The sequence below is a fragment of the Heterocephalus glaber genome, unplaced genomic scaffold (genome assembly GCF_053883595.1).
Source record: "Heterocephalus glaber isolate CG9 unplaced genomic scaffold, H.glaber_assembly_v1.0 deba00000768, whole genome shotgun sequence".
NCBI classification, from domain to species: domain Eukaryota; kingdom Metazoa; phylum Chordata; class Mammalia; order Rodentia; family Bathyergidae; genus Heterocephalus; species Heterocephalus glaber.
In genome coordinates this window covers 5,246,612-5,270,321 of record NW_028258162.1, presented here as the reverse complement: position 1 = coordinate 5,270,321, position 23,710 = coordinate 5,246,612, and the positions used below count along the sequence as shown (strand labels likewise).

Below are 23,710 nucleotides of genomic sequence, written 5' to 3'. Positions count from 1 at the left end.
GTAAAATAGGAAGAAAAAGTCCAAAGGGGAAGGGGAAAGGAAAGAAGGGAAAGGAAAAAAATAGAAAAGGGAAAAATGGAGATAAAGTCTTTGTAATTAGGGAGAGGTGGAGGGGTTGAAGGGAGGGAGGGCAGGGGAATGGGGAAAAAATAAACCAAGATACATCATGTACAGGTACAAATTCTCAATGATGAATGTCATATTATATACCTAAAAGGTACCAATAAACTTAAATTAAAAAAAAGACAATGTGGCCTTCCTGACAGTAGGGAGAGTATGTGGATAAAATTCTGATGTTTTGTGTTCACAAAGAGGACTGATCATATCCTGAGTTTCAAACCATCTATCTACTTTATTGAAGTATCCTTGAATCTGTGACTTTGGTCATAATCACTGAGAATGAACATCTTTTCAGCACATTAGGTTCAATATGACCAGCCTTCCCACATTTAGTAAATGCTTTTCCCAACAGATACCTCAATGGATTTATCAAGTCCTTTAGCGATCTGCTGATTCACCTTGCTCAGTGGCAGTCATAGTGGCTAATAAATTTACCTACTTACAGAAGGGTGTTGAAGCTGATTGAATTTCTTGAATTTTCTAGGTCCTCTTTAGAAACATCTGTAACTCACCCCATCCTCTGCCCTTTGCCATAATCCCATTCATTAAAGTGGAACCTCTTATACATATTTCCAAATAACTCATTAAACCCTTGAAGTCTTCTTCCTTCCCTAGATAGACAACTTACCTCTTGACATACCAGAATTTGAGTCAGTTTAGTTCTTCCCTCCTCAATTGTCTTCCACTATCCTACAGCCATTCTTTCAACACATAGGTGACAATACTATGTAACATTTATTGAGGACCGTGTTCAGCACTGTCCTAAGCACATCACCTAATTTACTTTTTTGTGACACTATGACATCAAAACTATTATCTGTTTAACAGGTAAAGAAAATGAGGTACAAGAACTTTTAATAATATGCCTGAGGCTACAAGAACGAATTTGAACCCTAGCAGTCTGGTGTCAAACAAAAGTCAAATTCTTAACAATTGCGAAGATATAGAGCATTCAAGTGGTGCTTAGGATACGATGGGTGAGTGGGTGGATGGGGTCCTTAAGTAGGGAGGGCCAGCAGGAGGGTGAGCAAAAGGATCTATTTCCCAGGAGGGGAGACCATCTGAATGTCCTCAACACTATCCAAGTGTGCTGAACTAGTGAACTAATTTCCAGTAAGTATACATACTTTATCAGTAGTATAATATTTCTCTACTTCATAAAGATGTCCACTCGTGTTCATTTAGTTATTTGATAAGTATTTAAGTGGCTATTGTGTGTTAGGTACTGGGTATACAATGGTGAAATAAAATCTGACCTCATGGAATTACAAGCTAGTTCAACTTGTTCTTTACTGTCTCCTATCAAATACAGATCCCAACCATTACTGGTGCTAAGGTCACCCCAAAGTCGAGGCTGCCAAAATTCCTCTGGAAATAATTAGGTCTAGACATTTCCTTTATTGATTTCAGGTGATTTGAACATAAAAGAATCCCATCCATTTACTGAAGAAATGCACTGTGGTGGAAAGACAAGATGCTGGCTTTCGAAGCCAAATTATCATCCTTAGCCTTTTTATTCGTGAGAACATGGGACAGTTATTTCAGCTCTGGGATCTTTGGTTTACTCATCTCTAAAACAGAGATAGTAATAATTACCTTGCAAAATATGCGACATAATGGCTGTGTTCAGTAGTTTTCTACAGAAACTGGTGAAGAGTTGGTGTATCACAGAAAGGAGCTATCATACTTTAAAAAAATCCGTGTGAAAATTAACGAAAAAATAAACCCTTTCCTACAATTATATGCAAATGGCCATGAGGCAATGCAAAACAAAGCAAAACACTAAGCCAAGGAGACAGGAACTTTCACTTTCCTGTCCAATCATAAAATGGCTCAGTGACTAGTTAGGTGACTTCATTTGAGATCTTTTCCCACATCTGCTCTGACAGGTGTCCTCTGACCATGACAGATTATGTCAATGGTCTACTACACTAAGTAGGTCAACCATGATACAAGTAGCCCTTAGCCTTACAAATATAAATCCTATATGTGGATTTGAAGTTTCACCTGAGCATTCATGGATATTACAACACCATGAACCTAACTTTCAAAATCATGGAGTCTGTTGGTCACTCTCAACTGAAGTCGGATCTGTACTCCCGACAAAATAGTTGGGTAAAATCCCAAAGTGGCTGATCCCAAGTAAATTCAGCCCTCAACTTTTAGTTGGAGGCTACCCAGAAGGACGCTAATGGGACACGTCCCCTTAATCAGAACAGCAGCGTCTTACCCTCAACAGGTTCTTGCCTTTTTAAAGCTCCCCCAGAGCACGCCAGATCTTCGTGACCTACGGCTACTTGCGGCTGCCGATTGGTTTGCTAGAGAGGGAAAGGGCGGGCCGAAGGAGCCGGAAGTGACGTAGAGGGAAGCGGCTTTCCGCGGAGAAATTAGGGGCGCGGGTTTGGAAATTAGGATGTGAGGTCGGGGAGGACGGAGCTGGTGATTCCTTGCTTTCCAGCTGTGTACAGTTAACCAGGGACTCGAACGCTAAGGCTTTTCTTAGGTTCTTTCTGCAACGTGTGACTGCCTCCCAGTTCAGTGATTCCCCTGAGCATCCTCAGGGGACCAGAGCCTGGTGTCGAGGCGCGGAAGCCCCTTCTCGTCCCGCAAACTCCAAAACCATGGATGGTTCCGCGCGTGTCCGTGCTTAGCTGGGCGTGAGCGGCGCCCCTCCCTGGACGCCTGGTGATCGCGAGCCTGTGGGTGACTTCTCATTGGGAAGACAGTGCTGTCTGTAATTTGGAAAGAAAACCTGCATTCCCAGCATCTCCCTCAAAGGAGAACTAAACAAGGAAACAATGCCTGTTTTTCCTAAAATATCTTTAAGACCTGAGGTTGAAAACTATCTTAAAGAGGGCTTTGTGAATAACGAGGTAGGTCATAAACATTTAATATTTGCGAAAATTTAAATATTTACACGTCCTAGAGAAATGTCTAACGGGAAATTTTTACAGCCTTTGTTTCTTACCACTTGTCTATCCGAAGGTGAAACCAAATTATCTTTTCACAGACACAAATGCCTTCTGAGACAAGAGGTGAATAAGCTATACGTTTTAATATTTAGGAGCAGGGAAGAAGGAAAAACTAACAGTGAAGGAGTTATAGGATGAACAAGATCCTCGTTTTTAACCAAAATCCAGTGTATAAGATACACCTGTTGTCTTAAATGGCTCGCTCCAGCATTCAGGTGAAAAGGATACCGTAATTTCTCAAGTGCCTCTGTAAATGCCATCATTTTTTGCCAGCTGTGTTCACACTTAGATTTTGATTTTTCACAGACGTTTTTGGTGCACTTTCTAATAGGTGAGAAGTCAGGGCCATAAATCACGTAACTAATCCAATTAGCATAGTTCTCAACTTGAAATCTGAAGCCAAAAGGCTCAGATGTAGGGAAAAAGAAATGCACATTTAGACTCTCAATCACTTGATTTGGGTTCCAGGTTTTTGAGTAAATTACGTCTCATTACTTTGATTTTCTGCTTCTGTGAAAATTGAGGATGGTTGAAGATACAGTTGTTTTCAGGTGTCAAATGTAAGTGAAAGTGACTTGCATCGTTTCTGTCACATGGTTTTTGCTACTGGCAGTGCCTATCCCAAGAGTCCTCAGTGAGTGTTGATTGTCTGTTGTGGAGCTTGGGTTCCGTTCCACGTTACCACGCCGTCTCTAGCCAGCTTGGGTTTTTCTGACGCTTTGGTTTCTGGTCAGGTTTCTAGGCCCTTTATGCCAAACGTATTATTGTTAGGTGTTTATTAAATGTTACTCAGTTTTGGAATCTGTTTTGGAGGCCAGGTCTTTTAGATATGATGTCTGCATTCAGCATTTATTTCCATCATTTTTGTGGAGTTTGCTTTTTTTTTTTTTACTTTTGTTTTTTGGAGACAGTCTCTCAGTGTAGTCTGGGCTGTTCCTCAACTTGCTGAGTAGGCCAGTTTGGCCTTTAACTCGTGATACTCCTGACTCATCCTCCCAAATGTCAGGATCATAGGCATTCACCACTGTGCTCTGCTTCAGTAGTTTTGAAAATGATAAACGTTATTTTATAAAAGATCCAAATGTCTTTCTTTGACACCACCCCCTTTTCAAACCCACAGTCTATATGATTTTACAAGAAGGAAAGCCATCCCTTTGTGAAACAGCATGAAGGAAGAGAAATATTGAGTGTTAGCTAAAACTTGCAAAAGTAAATAATGTGCAGACTGGTGGATTAGTAGGCTGATAAGTGGTGTGTAAAGATTCTATGAGGCAGGGTATTGTCCCCAAAGGGGAAAATACATGTTTGAGCCAGTCGTGGTGGTACATGCCTGTAATCCCAGTCCTTAGGCTGAGGCAGGAGGAACACTGCAAGTTCCAGGCCAACCTGCACTACAAAGTGAGGCCCTGTCTCAAGAAAAACCCAACAAACAAAAACCTCAAAACAATATGTACTTAGAAAGCTTCAGTTACAAGGGAAGCTAGTTGAGTCTTTATACCTTCATTTATGAAAGATGTGTTTGTTACTGTACCCATCTTTTTATGGATCATATATATTTATTACATTTAATAAAACCATATTAAAAAGCTGATGTCTTGGGGAATCTTTGGATGACAGTATATTGATATTATTTATACTTCAAATACTGGTATTTCAAAAGGCTCCTAACCAGTTTGCTTTTGTATATGTTTGTGAATAGCTCTACAAAAGTGCTATGAATAGGTAACATATAAAAATGAGTAGAATGAGATCTTGAATTTATATGAATAAATGTAGTGGATATTAATATTTTCAAAATGTTAATGGAGTTAATGCTTTGGAGTTGAGACTTTTTCTGAGCCTTTATGTCAGGCATGTGTTTATTACCACAATTGAATTAAAAAACCCTGTGAAGTATTACCATTTCCTTAGGGTTAACAGAAAAGATACCCCAAAACGAAATGGAGCTGAACAGGTGTTTCATTCGATGGAACAAATGGCATAGTCATATGCTGCTGATTATTTTCAGTTTGTATGATGAAAGAAAAACATTAACTTGTCCTCTTTTCAGGTGGTATCTGCTTCAGGCAAAGCAGCCGCAGAAAGGAAGTTTGAAGCGCTGTTAAATCACCTGTCACACCCTCCGTCATTCACAACCGTTAGAGTGAATACGCATTTAGCTTCAGTTCAGCATGTGAAAGAACTGTTGCTTGATGAACTTCAGCAGGTTTGGGTGACTGTTTTATGTTCAACTAGATTTCTATAGTTTTAGTTGTGCCTCATTAAAATCCTATGAGTGTTATATTCTAATTTTATAAATGAGGAAATTGAGACCCATGAACATTTTATTGTACAGGGTTACGCAGTGATAATGCTAGAACTTGAAACAACTTCTTATTCTGAATGCATTAAGTTTAAGTTTCTGAGTCCTGCGAGTCTCACTTCTTCATTAAAATATACATGACAAGGGTCATTCTGAACTAAAGTCTGTTATTTCATAATATAATGATTCGCACAGATTATGTACTGTGATAAGGGCAATACTTTAATTAGGTCGATATTGAAGTACCTTACTGTCCTTAATAAAGGAAATAGAATATGAGTAATCTATTTTAAAATCTATTTTTAAAAATTGTGCAGAGGGGAATCAGGTGTGTATGTCCAAATTTTCATATCTAGCAAATTATTTGTAGAACTTGGGTATTCTAGTATACCAGTCTGATGGGGATGTAAGATCTCATGAACCAGGTCAGAGTCAGGGCAGACAAGTTAAGTCACTCTGGGTTTTTAGTTCCTTTCCAAAGGTCAAGATTGGAATGGAAACTGTAGTAGAGCAGTTCCTGAATCTAACAGGAAAGGAGACTTGGAAGAGTACTAAATAAATTTTGTTTCTCCACATTCAAAATTTCATGTATGTCGTAAAGAGACATCCCAAATGGTATACTACTAGGTGTTTTTTCCTCAAAGATGTTTGAACCACCTATTGGGATTGAAAAATTGTACATTTCATTTGGCTGCAAGGACAGAAGGAAACTGGAACCTTCATACTTCCCTGTTTGTAGTCCAAAGTAGTATGATCTCTTTGGAAACCAGTTTGGAAATTTCTTAAAAGGTTAAACAAAACTTAACTGGGCAGCCCAGCAATTCCACTCCTAGGAATTTACCAAAAAGAAGTAGTCATATGTCTACACAATTTCTTTTGTTTTTGTTAGTCCATGTTTGCAGTACATGTAGTTTACACTCCTCTTGGGGAATAGGAACATAATATAGCTTGATTCTCTTTTTCAATCTCCTTTCCTGTCCCTCCTGCTTTCCTCCTTCCCTCTACCTTTAAATCCCCTTTCTCAATTTTGTTCTTACTGACGTTATTTTTTTTGGTACCTGGGATCAAACTCAGGACCTTGAGCTTTTGAGGCAGGAGGCGGAACCACTAAGCTAAATCCCCGGCCCCTTGCTGATATTATTAATCTTATGTTTATGACATATACTGTTTATATCCATTTAGGTTAATAGGTTCCTGTACATGGCATATCTTTATTCTGCTGATTCCATGCGCTCCCTCTTGCTGATGCTCTCTTTGACCTCTTGCTAAAATAAATGACCCAGTCAAGAAAAGCGCAAGTGAAAAGAACAGACACTTCTCAGAGAAGTTCAGATAGCCAACAAACACATGAAAAAATGTTCAGCATCCCTGGCCACTAGAAAAATGCAAATTAAAAAAATACTAAGGTTCCATCTTAAAGCAGAAAGAATGTTGATCATTAAAAAAAATAACAAATGCTGGTATGGCTGCAGTGGAGAAAAAAAAAAACACCTCACCTACATTGTTGGTGGGAATATAAACTAGTACAACCATTATGGAAGTCAGTATGGAAATTGCTCAAAGAACTAAAATTAGACCCCAGGTCCCCAGCTCATGCTGGGGCACCACTTGTGTCAGCTCACCCAGCTGGCCTTGCTGGAGGACCCAGAGCTGCTACTTTGTTCCTTACCTGGGGGCAAATGAGGGTGGTGAGTAATAAAGAGACACTGAGTCAGCTCAACAGCGGGGAGCGGGGAGCGGGGAGCGGGGGGCGGGGGGCGGGGGGCGGGGGGGGGGCAGCCAGGAGTCCGTGTCTTCAGCAGGCAGAGGAGCTTTTGGTTCACCTAGCTTTTATTCACGCAAACATGGGCCAGACAATCAAAGTAATGCAATTCATCTGGTTTCCAATATCCGTTAGTACATTCTCTGGTAAACAAATTAACCTCAACTGTCTTAACTTTCCCCTAATATGCAGTCACCCTTGCATGCAGTCTTTCTCCTTTATGGTCACTTAGGCCAATTAGGCCTTAATTCTTCCCTCATCCTCCCATTCTAGGTAACTTCTCCGGAGTTAAAAATAGTATACTACAGTGATGCATGTACACCAGTGTTTCTAGGAGCTCAGTTAATAACTAAGTCCTGTAAGGAAGATGTGGGGTTTTTTTGTTTTTTTTTTGTTTTTTTAATAGAATGGATTACTGCTCAGCCATAACAAGAAACTGGAGACACTTATGGCTAAAAGGATGCACACTGAAGCCATACTCTTAAGTGAAATAAATAGGACAAACATGTATGAAAACAATAGTTTTTCTGGTGTGAGAAACTGTAAATAAGGATTAAAGTGAATAATTGATAATGTGAAATAGGAAGAAAATGTCCAAAGGTGTAGGGAAAGTGGGACGGGTAGGGGAAAGGAAAGAAGGGAAAGGGAAAAATGGAAACAAAGTCTTTCTAAATAGGGAAGGGTGGAGGGGGTGAAGGGAGGGCAGGGGAAGGGGGGAAAATTAAGCAGGATATGTTATGTACAGGTACAAGTTCTCAGTGATAAATGTAGATTTATTGTATACCTAAAATGTACTGATAAAAGAATTTAAGGAAAAAAAATCCTGGAAGCAGCCTGTATATCCATCAACAGACGGTTGGATAAAGAAAATGTGGCATCTGTGCATAGTGGAATACTACTCAGCTATAAAGAAGGACAAGTTTGAGACAGTTGTAGGAAAATGGATGCACTTGGAAAATATAATGTTGAGAGAAACCAGATACACAAGCTTAACATATAGTATCTCATTTGAGTGAGGCAAAGTACAAACAGCACAGTAAAGGTTGGCTAGGAGACAGTGGAATAGATCTCTTGCAAATGGGAAGAGGTCCAAGAGAATGCATAGTAATTCTTGAATGTGAATGTTTATAGTGGCATTATTTATAGTAAAGGGGATACAATCCAGATATCCACCAACCAGTGACAGATAAAATGTAGAGTATTCATGCAGTGAAATACATCTGCATTATAAATAATACTGAGATGCTACAACATGGATTAACTTCCAAAACATTAAGTGAAAGAAGCAAGACAAGATACACCACATGTATTCTGTTTATATACAATGTCCAGAAAAGGCCAATTTTATAGAGAAAGATTACTGGGAACGGGACAGGCATTGACCTCAAATGGGCATGAGAGATCTTAGTGGAGTGATGGAAATGATCTCAAATTGGATCCTGATAAATTTGTGCTATTCTTTAAATTTACTAAAAATCATTTAATATTTTGGTGAAGTTCTTGTTATGTAAATTATACTTCAGTAAGGCTGTTTAAAAAATAGACGACAGAAGCAAACAGAAAAAAAAGCAGATAATAATAGTTATTTGTGTATGATCTTAAAATGCTCCTGGTAGGGAAGAAAGCCCTTAGCTTGAGAAGAACTGATTTCTGTAAGAAACATTTGGAGCTGGTACAAGTTTGTTATCCTAGCTACCAGGCAGCTGAGGCAGGAGGATCACAAATTTGAGGCCATTCCTGGGCAACTTAGTGAGATGTTATCTGAAAAATAAAAGGAGATGGGTAACTAGAAAAGATCTGTTTGCTATAGCTGTTAATAAAAGGCTAACAAAAAACAGGGAGGAAGGGGAAGAGGAGTTTGATCAAATGAGGAGGAACTTTTTAAATTGCCTATTAGCTGTGTGTTAGGTATGGTTACCTTCTGAAATATCCTCTGGAAGAAGTCAGGAAAGGGATTGATTTTGTAGAAATGTAGGTCCATTAAAATATGGAAATTTTTTTCTCTATCATCTTAAGTTGATTTAATAAGCTTTTCTAGATAGTTTACAGAGCAGTGCATTTAGTCTTTCATGTGGCATGTGGTATCAAAAAAAAATTAGTTGATAAATCCTAGCCTACATGGCATAGACTTCTTAAATATTTGCATGTTTTCCTCTCAGGGTGTATGTCTGGTCTCTATTATCTAATCCTCCATTAGCTTGCTCTTTATTCTGCTACATAGGGTGCTTCTTTGACTTCTGCTCCAACATTGATATGCTAATACTTTATAAGAACCCCTTTTCCAAGAAAAATAACCCTGATTTGTGGTGTTTTGCCATTGTCTGTGGTGTAAATACTCCCATTATGGTTGATTTTAAGCTACCAACATGACCGAGGAATTGAGTACACACAATGAGCCTATGTGAGCTGACGCCAGCACCTGTAGCACTAGCTCTGCACCTTTCTCCAGTCTGGCCAGCCAAGTGTGACTGACGGGGGTACTGAAATCTTGAATCTGCTAATAACTTTTTTTGTCCCACCAAAATTGAGGCGGCTTCTGTGTTAATGGTGTGTATTAAACAGAACTCAGTACTTCCAGTCTTTAATGTTCTATTCAGAAAAATTCTTTAAGTGACTTCTACATGGAATTCTGTATTGCATCTTTTTTCTTTTTTTTTTTTTGTTTTTTGTTTTTTGAGACAGGGTCTTGCTATGTAGGTCAGGCTGGCTTGAACTCACTACGGAGCCCAAGCTGGCCTCACACTCCCTGTGATCCTCCTGCTTCAGCCTCCCAAGTGCTAGGGTCACAGGTGGGTGCCACTACCCCTGACCATTGGATAGTTTTCATAGTAAGTTACTTAAGGTAAACATAGCTAGTGTTTATAAAGCCAAACAACAAAATTGAGCCTTAGAAGTCAGGATACTTTATGTATTAGCTTTCCCATTGCTAGACATAGTACCCCTTGAATACAACTTAAAGGAGAAGAGGTTTATTTGGCTCAGTGTCAGTGAGTGCAGCCCATAATTAGCTGGTTCTAAGGCAGAGGAGAGCTGTTCAATCTGTGGCAGCCAAGAAGCAAAGGGAGAAAGAAGGGAGGATATGGATCAGAATATACCCTACCATTTCATGCCTCGCGTGACCCACCTCTTCCAACCAGAGCCTACCTCCAAACACATGAGACTTTTGGGGGACACTTTAGATTTAAACCATAAAATTCTATCCCTGGCCCCCAAAAGGCCTATGTCTGTCTCCTTATTGGAAAATGCACTTAATCTCCAGGAGTAAGCAAAATCTTAACAGCTCCAGCATTGCTGAAAAGTCCAAGTCCAAAGTCTCCCCTGAAACTCAAAGCAAACTTTTAGCAGTGAGCTCCTGTAAAAATCAAAAGGAAAGCTAACTTCTAACATACAATGTAGGGTAGACATTTCCATTCCAAGAGGGAGGAATGAGGCCATAGAGATGAATCAGACCAAAGCAAGACAAAAAACCAGTAGAGCAAACATTAAATCCTGTGGCTCCATGTCTAACACCTGGGGCAGAGGTTGAACAGAAGTGAGGTCCAAAGGACTGATTTGGCCACCCTGATTCTTCTGGCCTTGCTGGTTGCAGCCCACATTCCCACTCTATTGAGCTGGCCCTGCTTGCTGTTTGTGGCTTTTCTGAGCAGAGAATCCATGTCATCTATAACTTCCTGAGGTCTGTATTACACCTTTGCCTTAACTCTCACAGCTTTACACATCACCCTCTCCGGGGCATCTGACGTGGATTGTGACACTGCCATACTTTTTTTGCCTGGCATCCCAGGCTTTCTTCTGAAATCTGGGCAGGTGCTTCTGTGACCCAGTAACTCTCCTATATTGTTTGGCTAAAAACCACCATGTGGGTGATGACAGTGTCTGTTGCTGGCTGCAGTATTAGCCTGGCCCCCTTGAACCATGGGTGCAATGGCCTCCATGTGTTTGGATGGCTAAAGTAGGGAAACATTTCTGTAGGTGGCCCTGAGTTAGCAGGATGCTCTGGAGCTCTCTTAAAGTCTCTCAGAGGGTCTTCTTACACCCTGAAGCAGGCAATAAGTCAGGGTCTGGCCCTATCCTAATATGCCCTCGAGGCATCTTTCCTATTGTCTCTATGCAGAGTACTTGGCTTCTTTTTGATGCTAATTTTTTCAGCAAACAAGCTATTCTTGACCTCAGCTTTATAGGTGCTTCCTTTTTGCCCAAGTTGCCCCGCTGTGTTCTTTGCGACTAATTCTCACAGTAGATCTGGCTAAAAACAGCCAGCAGTACCCATGTCACAGCATGAATGTTGGGTTGCCTTGAAATTTTCTCCACCAAATCAATTCATCTGTTACCTTTCACGTTCCCATGGCTTAAACCACTGGTGGTATGTACGTGACTGTTCTGTTGGGCAGCTTGAACCATGGGTGGTTAGGTATTTTACATCAGATGATGGAATTCAAATCAGAGCTGCCTGGCATCAAGAAATATGAATTATGGCCCAGCTGTGAATGTGTTAAATTTAGCCTCACACAAAGTCTTAGGACGTGGACAAAACATAGGCATATTCTTTCCCAGAATGAAACATACATGGCCCCTAGTCCTGTTTCCAGTACAGTCCTTATTTTCATCTGAAACCTCCTGAGCCTAGTCTTTACTGTTTGCATCGCTATCAGTGTCCTGGTCTTCTGAGCTCCAATCAGAATCACCCATCAAGGTTGACTTACAGCAGTCTAGGGCTTCTCTACTTGGCACCTCTAAATCTTTCTCCTCCAACCCAGTTCCAAAGACTTCTAAACCACATGGTCAAGTACAATCACAGTGACAACCCTATTTCTGGTACCAAGTTTCCATGTTAGTTGGCTTTCCCATTAGTAGATATAATAGCCAACACCTACAACTTAGAAGAGAGATTTATTTGGATCATGGTTTCAGTGGTTGGCTGGCTCCGAGGCCGAAATGGCATAGTGGATGAATGCTGCTCCACTCGTGGCAACCAGGAAGCAGAGAGAGAAGGGAAGACCCAGGGACAAAACATACCCTTTGAGCTCATGCCCCCAAGGGATGAGTCTCTTCTGAGCAGTACACAGAGACTTTTGGGGGAAATTTTAGATGTAGACCATAACACCTCAGAAGGAGAGAAAATGTTTTGAGATATTTTGATTTTTATTTTCTATGGAATAAAATGAGATTGCCTAAACCAAGCTTCCTGCTGTGGTAGATAGTGACACTGACAAACTCAGTAGATTGAAATTTATCAAATATATTGAATGCTTTATAATTCTGTATGTTTATTTTTAACAGCAGTTTAATGGATTAAGTGTTCCTGTTCTTCAGCATCCAGACCTTCAGGATGTCTTACTTATTCCTGTGATTGGACCTAGGTTTGTGACTATTTCATTTTAAAATCATATTTTTCTTAATAAAAATCTATCACAGGATCTTTTTTTAATGTTTGATAATACTGAGTTCATCCGTTGTTAGCAACTTTATAAACAGGTTCATAAATGCAGGCTTCATGTTTTGTTGTGGAAAATACAGAAGACAAGGAATGGTCCTCAGTACCTTGAGCATAATACATTTTAGGCCTAAATAATGCAGTGATTAATATTTTTTCCACTTTATGTATTTTTCTTTCATTTGTTTATATTTCTTATGAGATTTCAGTGCTAAATTAAAACTGCTTTTTGAGGTGCAACAAAACTACAAAGGAACGTATTTCCTGCTTTCATAGCTGAAGTGTTCATAAACTTATTAATTTATCAATTATGTTAAATTTCTGTGTACCTGGCATTGTTCTACTCATTTATATATTGGTAGGGCATATATTTGAAAATCAGAAAATATACTTTCACATTTTAATGGGATTTGTGTACCCATGGAGCATTTTAAAGTTCCTAATTATGCTATAAAAATTTTTAAACTTAAAAAGATTATAAAAAATATTAAAATGCTCATTTTGTTAAAGCTTTAAAGTAATTTAGTACTCAGCAATAGAAAAATGATTTAACAAATTATGGCTTATCCATAGACCCAATAATTTTATGGCCTTTACAATGAGAGAATTATATATACAATTAAGATGTTCATGATCTGTTAAGTATCAAGAGCAAATTGCTATATTTAGGATAATTATAACTAGTTTTGCATTAAAAAAGCACAACTACATATTCATTTACATTTACATATAGGAAAAGTTTGGAAGCTACAACATACCCAGCTATTAACAGTGGTTAAATCTGAGGAGGTTGGATTGAGTGAAGGGATAAGTAAATCACGGGAGAATTTTCACTTCTGATATTATTGTTTTATTTTTTATATGAGCATGTATTATGTTTTGTCACTAAAGCAATTTTGTAGGCCACTTTTTCTGTTCAGTTTTTGTATGATATGTGTATACTGTAAAATGAAGAGCTCTTCAATATACATTTTGGTGAGGTTTGCCAAATAAATGTTGTTGATTAACCATGATCCATAACCTAAGATGTAGAGCATTTCCACCAGCTCAGAAGATTCTCTTGTACTCTGCTGCCCTACTGGGAAACAGATGTTCCAGTTTCTGTCATTTCTTAATTTTGAACCAGTGAGCTGCTATAGTAGATCACAATTATGAGTCTTTTGAGGTTACACTCTTGATGAGGATACAGAATTGTAGTTGATTAGGTTCAAAATGTGACCACTTCTCATTCTGTCAAATGTCTTTATTCTTTAGTCTTATCCAGTATTTTCTCTTTTAATGAATAGAGTTAACTGGGTTTTTCTTCTTCTTGTAAAATTAAGGCAAATTTGTTCAGAAATTAGAATTTTACCTAAACATAAAATTATCAATTAGATTTCCTATCACACTTCCCAGTTCTGTTTCTCTAAGCATTGAATTTGAATTCTCATAGTCCTTGTGTTTTCACCTGCACACTTGAATGCAAACATGCATTCATTTGCATACATTTTTATAAAACAATTTAAAAATTCTATAATATTTACAATTGCCTTTCTGTTCACTTAAGAATATTTTGTTTATCTTTGCTTGTTCATGATTTTTCATTATTTATACAGCACTATTTCATTCTAGGTACATAAATAGAATATTTTATCAGTGAACTGTTTTCATTTTTTTTTTTTTTTTTTTGGTACCGGGGATCGAACTCGGGTCTTTGCGCTTGTGCAACAGGTGAACTGTTTTCATTTTTGACCCTATCTTGTTTTTACACATTTTCATTATTGCCAGAAGTGTTGAAATGTTTGTTTATGGACCTGCGTAAGTGTGTCTGCCGAGTAAATGAGCACCACATGGAAATAACGGTTCAGAGTCTGTGCTTGTTGAGTCATGAACTGATTCAAAAGTTGCTCTCTTCTTCAGTAATACCTACATTGTCTGTGTTCTCTGTGCTTTTCTTTCCTTCTCTCTAAAATGGGTTTTAAAAATACTTTCTAGTTTTAGGATTGTTGTGAGTTTAGAATAGTGAATGGCACATTGTAGATACTCAGGAGGTGTTAGCAATTGATATCTCTCCCTGCTTCTAATTAATTGTTTTCTTTTAGACACTTTGCTGTCCTTTATTTTCTGAGTCTTCTAGTTCACTATTTTTAATTTTTTTGTTCTCATTCCCTTTTTAGAAGTCCTTTTAGTGGGCCAGGGATTTAGCTCAGTGGTTCTGCCACCTGCCTCATAAGCGCAAGGTCCTGAGTTTGATCCCTGGTACAAAAAACAAAGTCCTTTTAGTTTGTTTGAAAATACAAAGATACGTGTGAAATTTTTCCTTTTCTGTACATTTTTTATCAATCTTTGGCTTAATTTTTTTGTACTACCTACGCATAGGGTCCATGTTGGATGTTGAACACACCCTTGCTGCTTATCACTCACTAACTGGAAATAATTGGCACTCTGGTTTGCAGTTTGCTCAAGAACTATGCAGAATGCTGTGGGTAAAGAGTACCTCAACAGCTGATGAGACATGTTTTCTCAGTACCTTTATCAGGCCTTTCCTCGAAGCATAGCTTCTGTGTTGGTAAGCACAGTTCATAAAAATTGAGCATCTTGATGAAGGTTTGTCATCCACACTAAATTGCTTATATTGTTTTATAAGCAGTTTAGGCACCATGAACTACTCTTACCAGTTAATACAGACATTTGTCCTTTAAGGACCGAGGTCTGTTCCTGCAACTAGATCGTTAAATGAATTGGTCGCTAAATGAGGGAATGTATGTACATTACAATATTCGGAACAAAGACATGGTCAAAGGAAACTCCAACTTGATGACTTTGCTTTATTTTCATAACTCTTGCAGCACTGTAATGTGAAACACAAAACTACAGTACTGTACAGTACAGTACTGTATAAGCCAGGTGTACTGTACAAAAAACATTGAGGCTCTGTAGGCAAGATGTACAGAACTGTACCCAAAAAAGGCAGGCCGTAGCTCAAAACAGTCATTAAACAGGTAGGTCATTAAATGAGGAATATCTGTAGTTAACCGTCCTGTCAACTAAATTCTCAAACCCACCCAGTCAAGGGCCAGCCTTATAAACAGCCCTTCCAAAGGGTAGCAGTTTAGGCCTGTTGTTTTTTTTTTGTATTTTGTTTTTGGTTTGTTTTATTTGCATTTTGGGGGTTTTTTGAGACAAGGTCTCACTGTGTATCCCAGGCTGGCCTTGAACTCACAGCAGTCCTCCTGCCTCAGCCTCCCTGTGGTGGGATTACAGGTGTGTGCCACCATGCCGGGCAAGGCCTGTTATATTAAATCTTTTCTGCACAGTTGTGCATTCCAGAGTTCATTCTTTTCTCCTTATTAATACTACAGGATCCCATTTCGCAAAATATTTTGTGAATTTGTGCTGTGTGAAAGATGCAAGGGTCTTAAAAGACAAATGAGACACAGTGGTTCAGTCTAAAGGCAGGGAACCTTGGTCCAGGTCACAGTGTTAGGCTTGCCGTAGCAGAAGTGTACATTAAATCCCAGTGGAGCATAAAATGGGAAGGACTGAGTCCACAGAAATGGGTAAAGAGTTTTCCAAGCTGACCTTCTTTTAGTGGAACGTGAAGATGATAGAAAGTAGGGTGATGGCATAAGGTGGGCAAGGTTGTGTAAGCAGAGAGAGACCATAAGGGAAGAAATGAAGGCTTAGAAATGGTGCTTCGCGACAGAAGCGATCAGGTTCCACTACTGACTTGGTTTTTAGAAGGATGAGTAAAAGTTTAGACTATGGAAGTTGGAAGAGGCAAGCTGTGAAATATAAAGAAAATAAAGGATTATTTTTTAACTAAGGAATCCCCCTCCTAAATACTGTAAGAGTCAGAGTTTTATTACAGTGATAATTAGATCTGTTTTAGAAATATATTGGTAATAGTTACCCATCAGTGGGTTGTAAAATCAATTTAATGGTTTTTAATGACCAGTTTATAAAGTAAGTCATGTATTTTATGTCATTACAGTTCACATAGTGAAATTGTTTAATGAAATGTTTGTAATAAGTACAAGTGTGTGTCCAGAGACAGGTCTGTGTAGTGGGCTGTGGTATTAAATGTGTTTGTTACATCAGACTGCAGTCAGAATCTCAACTTTTTTCACAGACGATGAATTATAAAACTAGAGCCAAGTTAGGAAGCTCTTTCACTCTTCTGGTTCCAATGGTATGGTCAGCTAGATAACCTGAATGTGTTTCTGATAGACCACAAAATGCATAACTGAGTGATTAAAAATATAAGTGAAATAGTTAGGCATTAGGGATGAATGTGAGCTGGTACTGGGGGTTTCGGGGTATTAGAAAGGAGGTCACTGGTTGGTTTTCTAAGTTTACTGTCTTTGATTTTAACAACAGGGTGTTAAGACAAGGGCTGCGAGGTGTCCAGCAGTCACTATGAGGCTGTAGTGTGGAAGCGAGTCTCTTTTCTTAGGGTCTAGGTTGAAGAAAAAAAAATTAAGAGTTCAGAACTGTGGTTCTGTACATCATGATATCATGAAATTCAGACTCTTAGTACTTGAATTGCCTTAGAACGTGCAGTCTAGGAAGTTGATGTAAAACTTTGGTCCCCAGTAGTTCTTGAGGTACTTGGCACAAACCAAGCAGAACCATCCTGGAGTGGTAAACTCCTTTCTCCTTTCCCTCCCCTTCCCCTTCCTCTCTCCCTTTCCCTCTCTCTTCCCTCTTCTCTCTTCTTCCCTTTCTGTCCCGCCCTCTTCCTTCTTTCCCTTCCTCTTTCCCTCCTTCCTTGTTTATTTGAAGAAAATACATAGCCTAGGCTGCCCTTGAACCTGAAGTCCACCTGCCTCAGGTTCCTGAGTGCAGACATTTGTCACCATGCTTGGCTTGAAGTGGTACATTTTGAATCCAAGCTACACACACCAAGCTATACACTTTCTCATTTATTAAGAGGAATCAGACCACCACGAGTGAAAATCAGCATGTACAATAAAGTTGCAGAGGTAGATTTCCCCCAAAACTTTATCAAGTAGAGCTCTCCAGTAGTGGCCATAAATCAGTTTTCTTAAATAATTAAAAACAAAATCTGAAAAAAAAAAAACAACTGCAAGCCCTGAGAGGAAAAAAGGTAGAACTGATAGAGAATTTAGGGAAATAAAAGTCATTAAAATTAGAAACACTCCATAGGTTAAACTTAGACCCAAATGATAGAGTTATTGAATTTGTTGTTGACTCAGGAAATTTAGAATGGAGCAGAGAAAAAATTAGAAATTAGAAAGTGTAATCAAGTAATGAAAAATAGAAAAGGTTCTTCATATTTCTAATAAGTCCCAGATATAAAGAATAGAAATAATGAGGGCAAAACAGTAATAAAGACAACGTGCTGATTAAGTATTTTCCGGAATTGGTGAAAAACAAGTGTTAGAATTACAAGTCTAAAACTAAAACAATCCACCTGTCGATACTTTAGCTGACCATAAGAGGCAAAAGGAAGATCTGAAAGCAATCACGGTAGGAGGCAGGAAGCTTGATCAGTAGTGAAAGAGCTGATGCAAGTCTGAGGAGAGCCCAGGGATCTGTCAGAGTGAGGAAAGCGGGTCCAGTGGCTCAGACGCAGTGTGGGTTTAGGAATAAGGGGTTGGACACTGTGCTGAGGGTCTCATTCTGTCTTGTTGCTGCTATAGCAGTATAGCTGAGACCGAGTGATTTATAAAGCACAAATTCCTCCTGTTTTGTTGGTGGAGAAGCCCAAGGTTAAGGCACGTGGTGACACCTTTCTTGTTGTGTCCTCCAGCGGTGGAGGACGTGAGGGAAGAGAGAAGGAACACATTTCTGAAAGCCCTGCTCACAGCAGTATGAAATCGTGAGGGCAGAGCCTTTGCTCACCTCCACACCTCCTGAACGCCGCCTCCCGGTGTCACTGCATTGAGGATTAAGTTTTAACCCATGAATTTTGGAAGAGACCATCGGACCATAGCTCTGAGACTTCTAATTTGCTATCTCAGTAAGAATTGGAAGCATATGATGAAAAGTTTTGGGGTCATTCCAAGGACTTGAGAGAAAAATCATTGTTTGACTTGTTGAGTAACTGGGACCTCAATATGTGGCTCCCTGCAGCCAGTTAGAAATACTACTTCAGAGTTTAGGAGTCTAAACATAGACTTGGTGCTTTTTTGTTTTTAATGCTGAAGCTTTAAGTGATCCTCCTACCTCATCCTCCAGGGTACTGGGAGGTGTGCACCAGCACGCCAGCTCTGTGAGTTATATTTTAAATGATTATTGAAATCATGAGATGCTAAGGGACAGAGTGCATGGTGAGTGGAGACAGTGACGTATTTCTGGATTTGGAGGATTGTGCCTCTTGAGGTAGGTACAGAATGGCACTGTGGCACATGCCTGTAATCCCAGCACCGCGGGAGGTTGAGGCAGGAGGATCACACTCAGGTCCCACTTGAGCACCTGAGCAAGATCCTGTCTCAAAATGAAAAAAATGGCTGAGGGTGTAGTGTAGTGTCAAGGCCCTGGATTTGATCCCTAGTACCTCAAAAAAAAAAAAAAAAAATGCAACAGGAAGTTAAGTTTAGTGAGAGTTGATAATTGGACATCATGAAAGAAGATGGAACACAGTTGATTCGTAATTTATCATACAACAATTTATCACTTTAGAAATGTTTTTAATTCCTTGTGTATTTTTCTGTTAGTCTTTGAAGAGAATGGAAGGCTGTTTTTCTCTTATTGCTCTGAGAAAAGTAATGCTTGTTAAATGAAGCAGTTTCTTATGCCACTCTCCTGCCTTCCACCAGATGGACCTCTTTTGAAGTTTTCTTTTGTTTTTTTTTTTTGGTACCAGGGATCCAACTCCAGACCTCTAGCTTGCAAGCCGGGGGACAGAACCACTGAGCTAAATCCCGGGCCCTTGAAGTTTTCCTTTTTCCCTTTCGTAACTCTTCTTCTATATTTGTTCATTTTTTCAGCTTTCTTTTCATTTACTCATGAAAATCCAGACTAATGATATTATTCATATAGAGTTTGTATTGAAACATTGAAAATGTTTGTAGGGCCAGGGTTGTAGCTCTGCAGTGCTGTGCTTGCCTGCCAAGCGCAAGGTCCTGAGTTTGATCCCCGGTACTGGAAATAAAAAGTTTGTAAGCAGTGGAGAAATGTTACTCTGTTAAATAATTCTCTTTTCTTAACATTCTTAGAAAGAACATAAAAAGGCAGCAGTGTGAAGCCGTCGTGGGAGCCCAGTGTGGCAGCGCGGTGTTAAGAGGAGCCCACGTCTACACCCCAGGGATTGTGTCCGCGTCCAGCTGTACGCACTATGAGCTTTAGGGTTCTAAAATGCATGTGTACTATCAAATGGGAAGTTTGTTATATTTTAACTGGGATGCTTTTTGGTTTTATTTTTGTTAGGTATTTTCCAAGCTTGCATTTAATAGAGCCAATAAGGATTTTATCTGATAAGGATTAACAAGTAGGCATGCACATAAAATTTTCAGTAATTTGTTTTCTTGCTCATAGACATGTAAGGGGCAGGTTTGAACTGCTACTCATCTGCTGTCGGTGTCCCTTGAGATCCCCTTTTACTCAGACTTCGCTGTCCTCCTGCCGAAGGGCAGATTAGTGTACCCCGATTTCCTCCTTCCTCTAGTTATGAAAGCTGGAGATGTTATTTCTGTATACTCTGACATCAAAGGGAAATGTAAGAAAGGAGCCAGAGAGTTTGATGGCACAAAAATATTTCTTGGAAATGGAATTTCTACACTAAGCCGCAAGGAAATCTTCAGTGGACTCCCCAGACTGAGGTACGTCACCGAGTTTCATGGGAGAAATAAGCATTCTTGGGGCCGAGGATGTAGCTTGGTGGCACCACGCCCGCCTCGCAAGCACAAGGTCCTGAGTTCAATCCCTGGTACCAAAGAAAAAGAAATAAGCATGCTTTCTGTGGTTCAAGAAAATTGAAAACAGTGTAAAAATGCATATCTGATTGCATTATATGAATAAATCTTTAATATAAATTCAACTGGAAAAATATTTTATCCATATTCCCATGATGCTTTGGAAAAAATCCTTTGTTTAAAAAGAGTGAATGGTGAGATTAAAAAGCCCAGTTAAGACTAGTCACAACATAATTATTAAATGGTTTTACTTGTGAATGATTTACCTTGTGAATTTTATTGATTTGAACTTTGAAGAACAGTGTTTATCTTGACAGAGAATGAACTAGATGACGCATCTAGATCTTTTTAACATTTTGATTAGAAACATTTATAATTTTAATATAAATTTAAAATATTTTTACCAGAAGGCCAGCACTCATGAAAGTATTTATGGTCAAAAGTGAATGTTTGGATTTGTTCAAGCCAAATTAAGATATAGTTGCTTCTAAATCATCTCTAGCTACTTGTGGCTCTGAATAAATCCATAGACAAACTAGGTGTTTTTTGTTTTTGTTTTTTTTTTGGTACCGGTATCGAACTCGAGACCTTGCGCTTGTGAGGCAGGTGGTGGAACCACTGAGCTAAATCCCTGGCCCATAGGCTCATATTTTACTTACTTGTTTTGGGCGGGCCGTAGACAGCACCATTATTCTGACGTTAACAGCCAGCAACAACATGAGAAGGACTCTGTTTGTCCAGAACTGGACTATATCCCTGATCTTTGGAACAGTTTCCCATGTTGCAGCAATTTTTCCGTGTAATTGAAATTAATTCTTCTGAAGAAATAAATCACTGGATCTGGATAGCAATGAGGTAGGATAGAAGAAAATAAACTAAGTAGAAAGAAGACTAGGAAATCGAGATTTTAGAAATTATATTTTAGGAAAAACTGCAGCTTCACGACAAGCTCTTTTCCTGCTTCTGGAGGCCATGCTAGCTCATGACCCCCCATTCTGTCCTCACAGAAAATAGTAGTAAGTTCTTAAAGGCCTTTAATAAATAACCTGTGCTTCCCAGGGTGCTAGGCCCTTTTTGCCTCCAAATTGCCCTTTCCTGCAGCCCAGAAAGCAGCTGCTTTGGAGACAGCGCATCTCCACTCCACACCCATACAGAGGGGTGCTGGCTCCTGCATGCCCGAGATCTTCCATCTGGAAGACAGCCTCTACTTGTGCTCCACTCTGGCTTGTAACTGTCTCGTTTTCCCGAGCACCCGAACTCTGCTCTTGAGAGTGTCCTGTCTCCACCTGTAATAAAACTTCCTCATGCTCCTTTTACGGATATATCCTGAAAAGTCATTTTCTGCCACAGAAGTCGACAAACTTAGGAACTTATTTTAAAAGGGTAGGTGAATTAAGTTCCTTATGTCAGCCCAGGGACCCTCAGACCCAGCCCAATGATGGCAATACTTTACACATAGCCAAGAACTTATTTTGTTCTCCTTAGAAGGCTTTGTGAAAATGAAGATTATGCAAATACCAGCTGTGTTTATCTTTGCATCTGTAATAAGGAGCTGGTATTTTGACTGCCACGGTTAGTCATTATTACTGGTATACTTTTCATTTTATTTTTTTTTGGTACTGGGGATGGAACTCGGGTCCTTGCGTCTGCACAGCAGGCGGCAAAACCACTGAGCTAAATCCCCGGCCCACTTTTCATTTTCTTATCTTGCTCGATGTCCTGGCTCCAGTTACTGTGCTGAATAATTTTATCTTGTTTCTTTCCCTTTCCCCTTCCCTTTCTCTTTCTCTTTTTTTTCTTTTCCCTTTCCTTCATTTTCTTTCTCCCCCCGCCCCCCCCCCCCAATACTTACAGCTTCATAATCTGCTAGACAGGTGCTTTACCTTTGAGCTGTGTCCCCAGCCCCTTTTCATTTTACTTTGAGACAAAAATCTAAGTTTCCCAGCCTGGCCTCAAACTTGGAATCCTTCTGCCTCAGCTTCCCAAGTGGCTTAGGCTCATAGGAATTGCACTGAGGTGCCAGGCTCTGAATAATGTTTTCTTCGTTGGTGGGAGTAGAAGGCAGCCACTTTGAAAAAAAAATTGTTGCCTTTCTCTGACAGTGTGTTTATGTTCTTTCTTCCCCTTGATGCTCTCTGGTCGCCTTTCTCACACTGCAGTGCTTGTCTTTAGGGAGGAACCACTGTCCCCCATGCCACCCTTGACCTGGCCCTTCCAGCTTTTATCAGCAACACTGCCACTCATGAAGTGGGTCCACGGTGGGAAAGATTGTCTTCTGATTGTGTCACCACTGGACAGTTAGTAGCACGAGAGGAGAGTGGTACTGTGCCTGTCATTGCTTAGCACTAGCAGGAGTCTAGGTATTTTTTCAATTTTCATACTGGTACCTAGTATAACACCCTGTAAATTCAACACACAAAATGTTTTTTCACTGGAAAGGTCATAACAGTGGTTATGGATTGGTTACTGGAAAGATTAGAACAAATCTATAATCAGATGCTTTTTGCTTTTTAATTTATCCAGAACTCTAAAGAAACTCTTGTGCCTGAGTGAAACAGGTTTTGTCACTATCCTTTTTAGCTCTGATGCCCTCTCCTACTTGAGGTAAACATTCAAAACTGATTCACAAGACTTTTCTAAGTATTTAGGCGTTAAAAGGTAACTAAGGGCGTTAACTAAAAAAGGCAGATCCTTTTATACTTGACATGCTATGTGGGTATGTTCTAGAAACGTATGCTATGTAATTGATACGGGTTAATGTTAGATTTCCTGTTTTTCAGAGGTATAGGCATAAGAATGACAGAACCGATATATCTGAGCCCCTCGTTTGACAATGTACTGCCCAGTTACTTATTTTTACAGGTAAGTATTTGTAAAAGTAAAATAGGGACATTGAAATGTACTTCAGAGAATTCTTTCCCTTTATTAATACATTTTTATCGTTTATTTGTACATACTGTATATTATGATCTACCTTTGGTTAACTAGAGAAAATTCTACAAGTACCTTTCTTTTTCTTTTGCACATTGACCTTTTTTTTGGTACCAGGACTCGAACTCTGGGCCTCTTGCTTGCCAGGCAGGCCCTGTGCCCCAGAGCTACATCCCCAGCCCTGCACGTTGACTTCTAAGCTACTGCTAGCTAATGTACACATTTGCTGTCCCTGTAAATGGTCCTTTTGTAATTCTAAGATTCGAATGGTTTACTGTTACCAGATTGTTTTTCGGTAGTGATCAATTGCAGTGACAAAATTCCCAGTTT

General features: G+C 39.4%; 1 protein-coding gene across 12 annotated transcripts in view; it reads left to right on the top strand.

Moving 5' to 3' along the window:
• Nsun6 (NOP2/Sun RNA methyltransferase 6) overlaps positions 1-23,710 on the top strand; it is a 110,307-nt gene that overhangs the window by 2,830 nt on the left and 83,767 nt on the right. For 4 of the 12 annotated variants that reach the window (XR_015449608.1, XM_021240390.2, XM_004859956.3 and 1 more), the window contains exons 1-6: positions 158-2,993; positions 5,143-5,304; positions 12,437-12,516; positions 19,754-19,863; positions 20,203-20,356; positions 23,230-23,311. Coding sequence is in view for 11 of the 12 variants with exons in the window: in XM_021240390.2 (XP_021096049.2) it covers positions 2,919-2,993; positions 5,143-5,304; positions 12,437-12,516; positions 19,754-19,863; positions 20,203-20,356; positions 23,230-23,311 (663 nt within the window). In the remaining variant the exon portion in view is untranslated. Of the gene's footprint in view, positions 1-155; positions 2,994-5,142; positions 5,305-12,436; positions 12,517-19,753; positions 19,864-20,202; positions 20,357-23,229; positions 23,312-23,710 lie in introns of those variants that run through there. The other 8 variants (XM_021240388.2, XM_004859957.3, XM_004859959.3 and 5 more) reach the window with 8 other exon arrangements.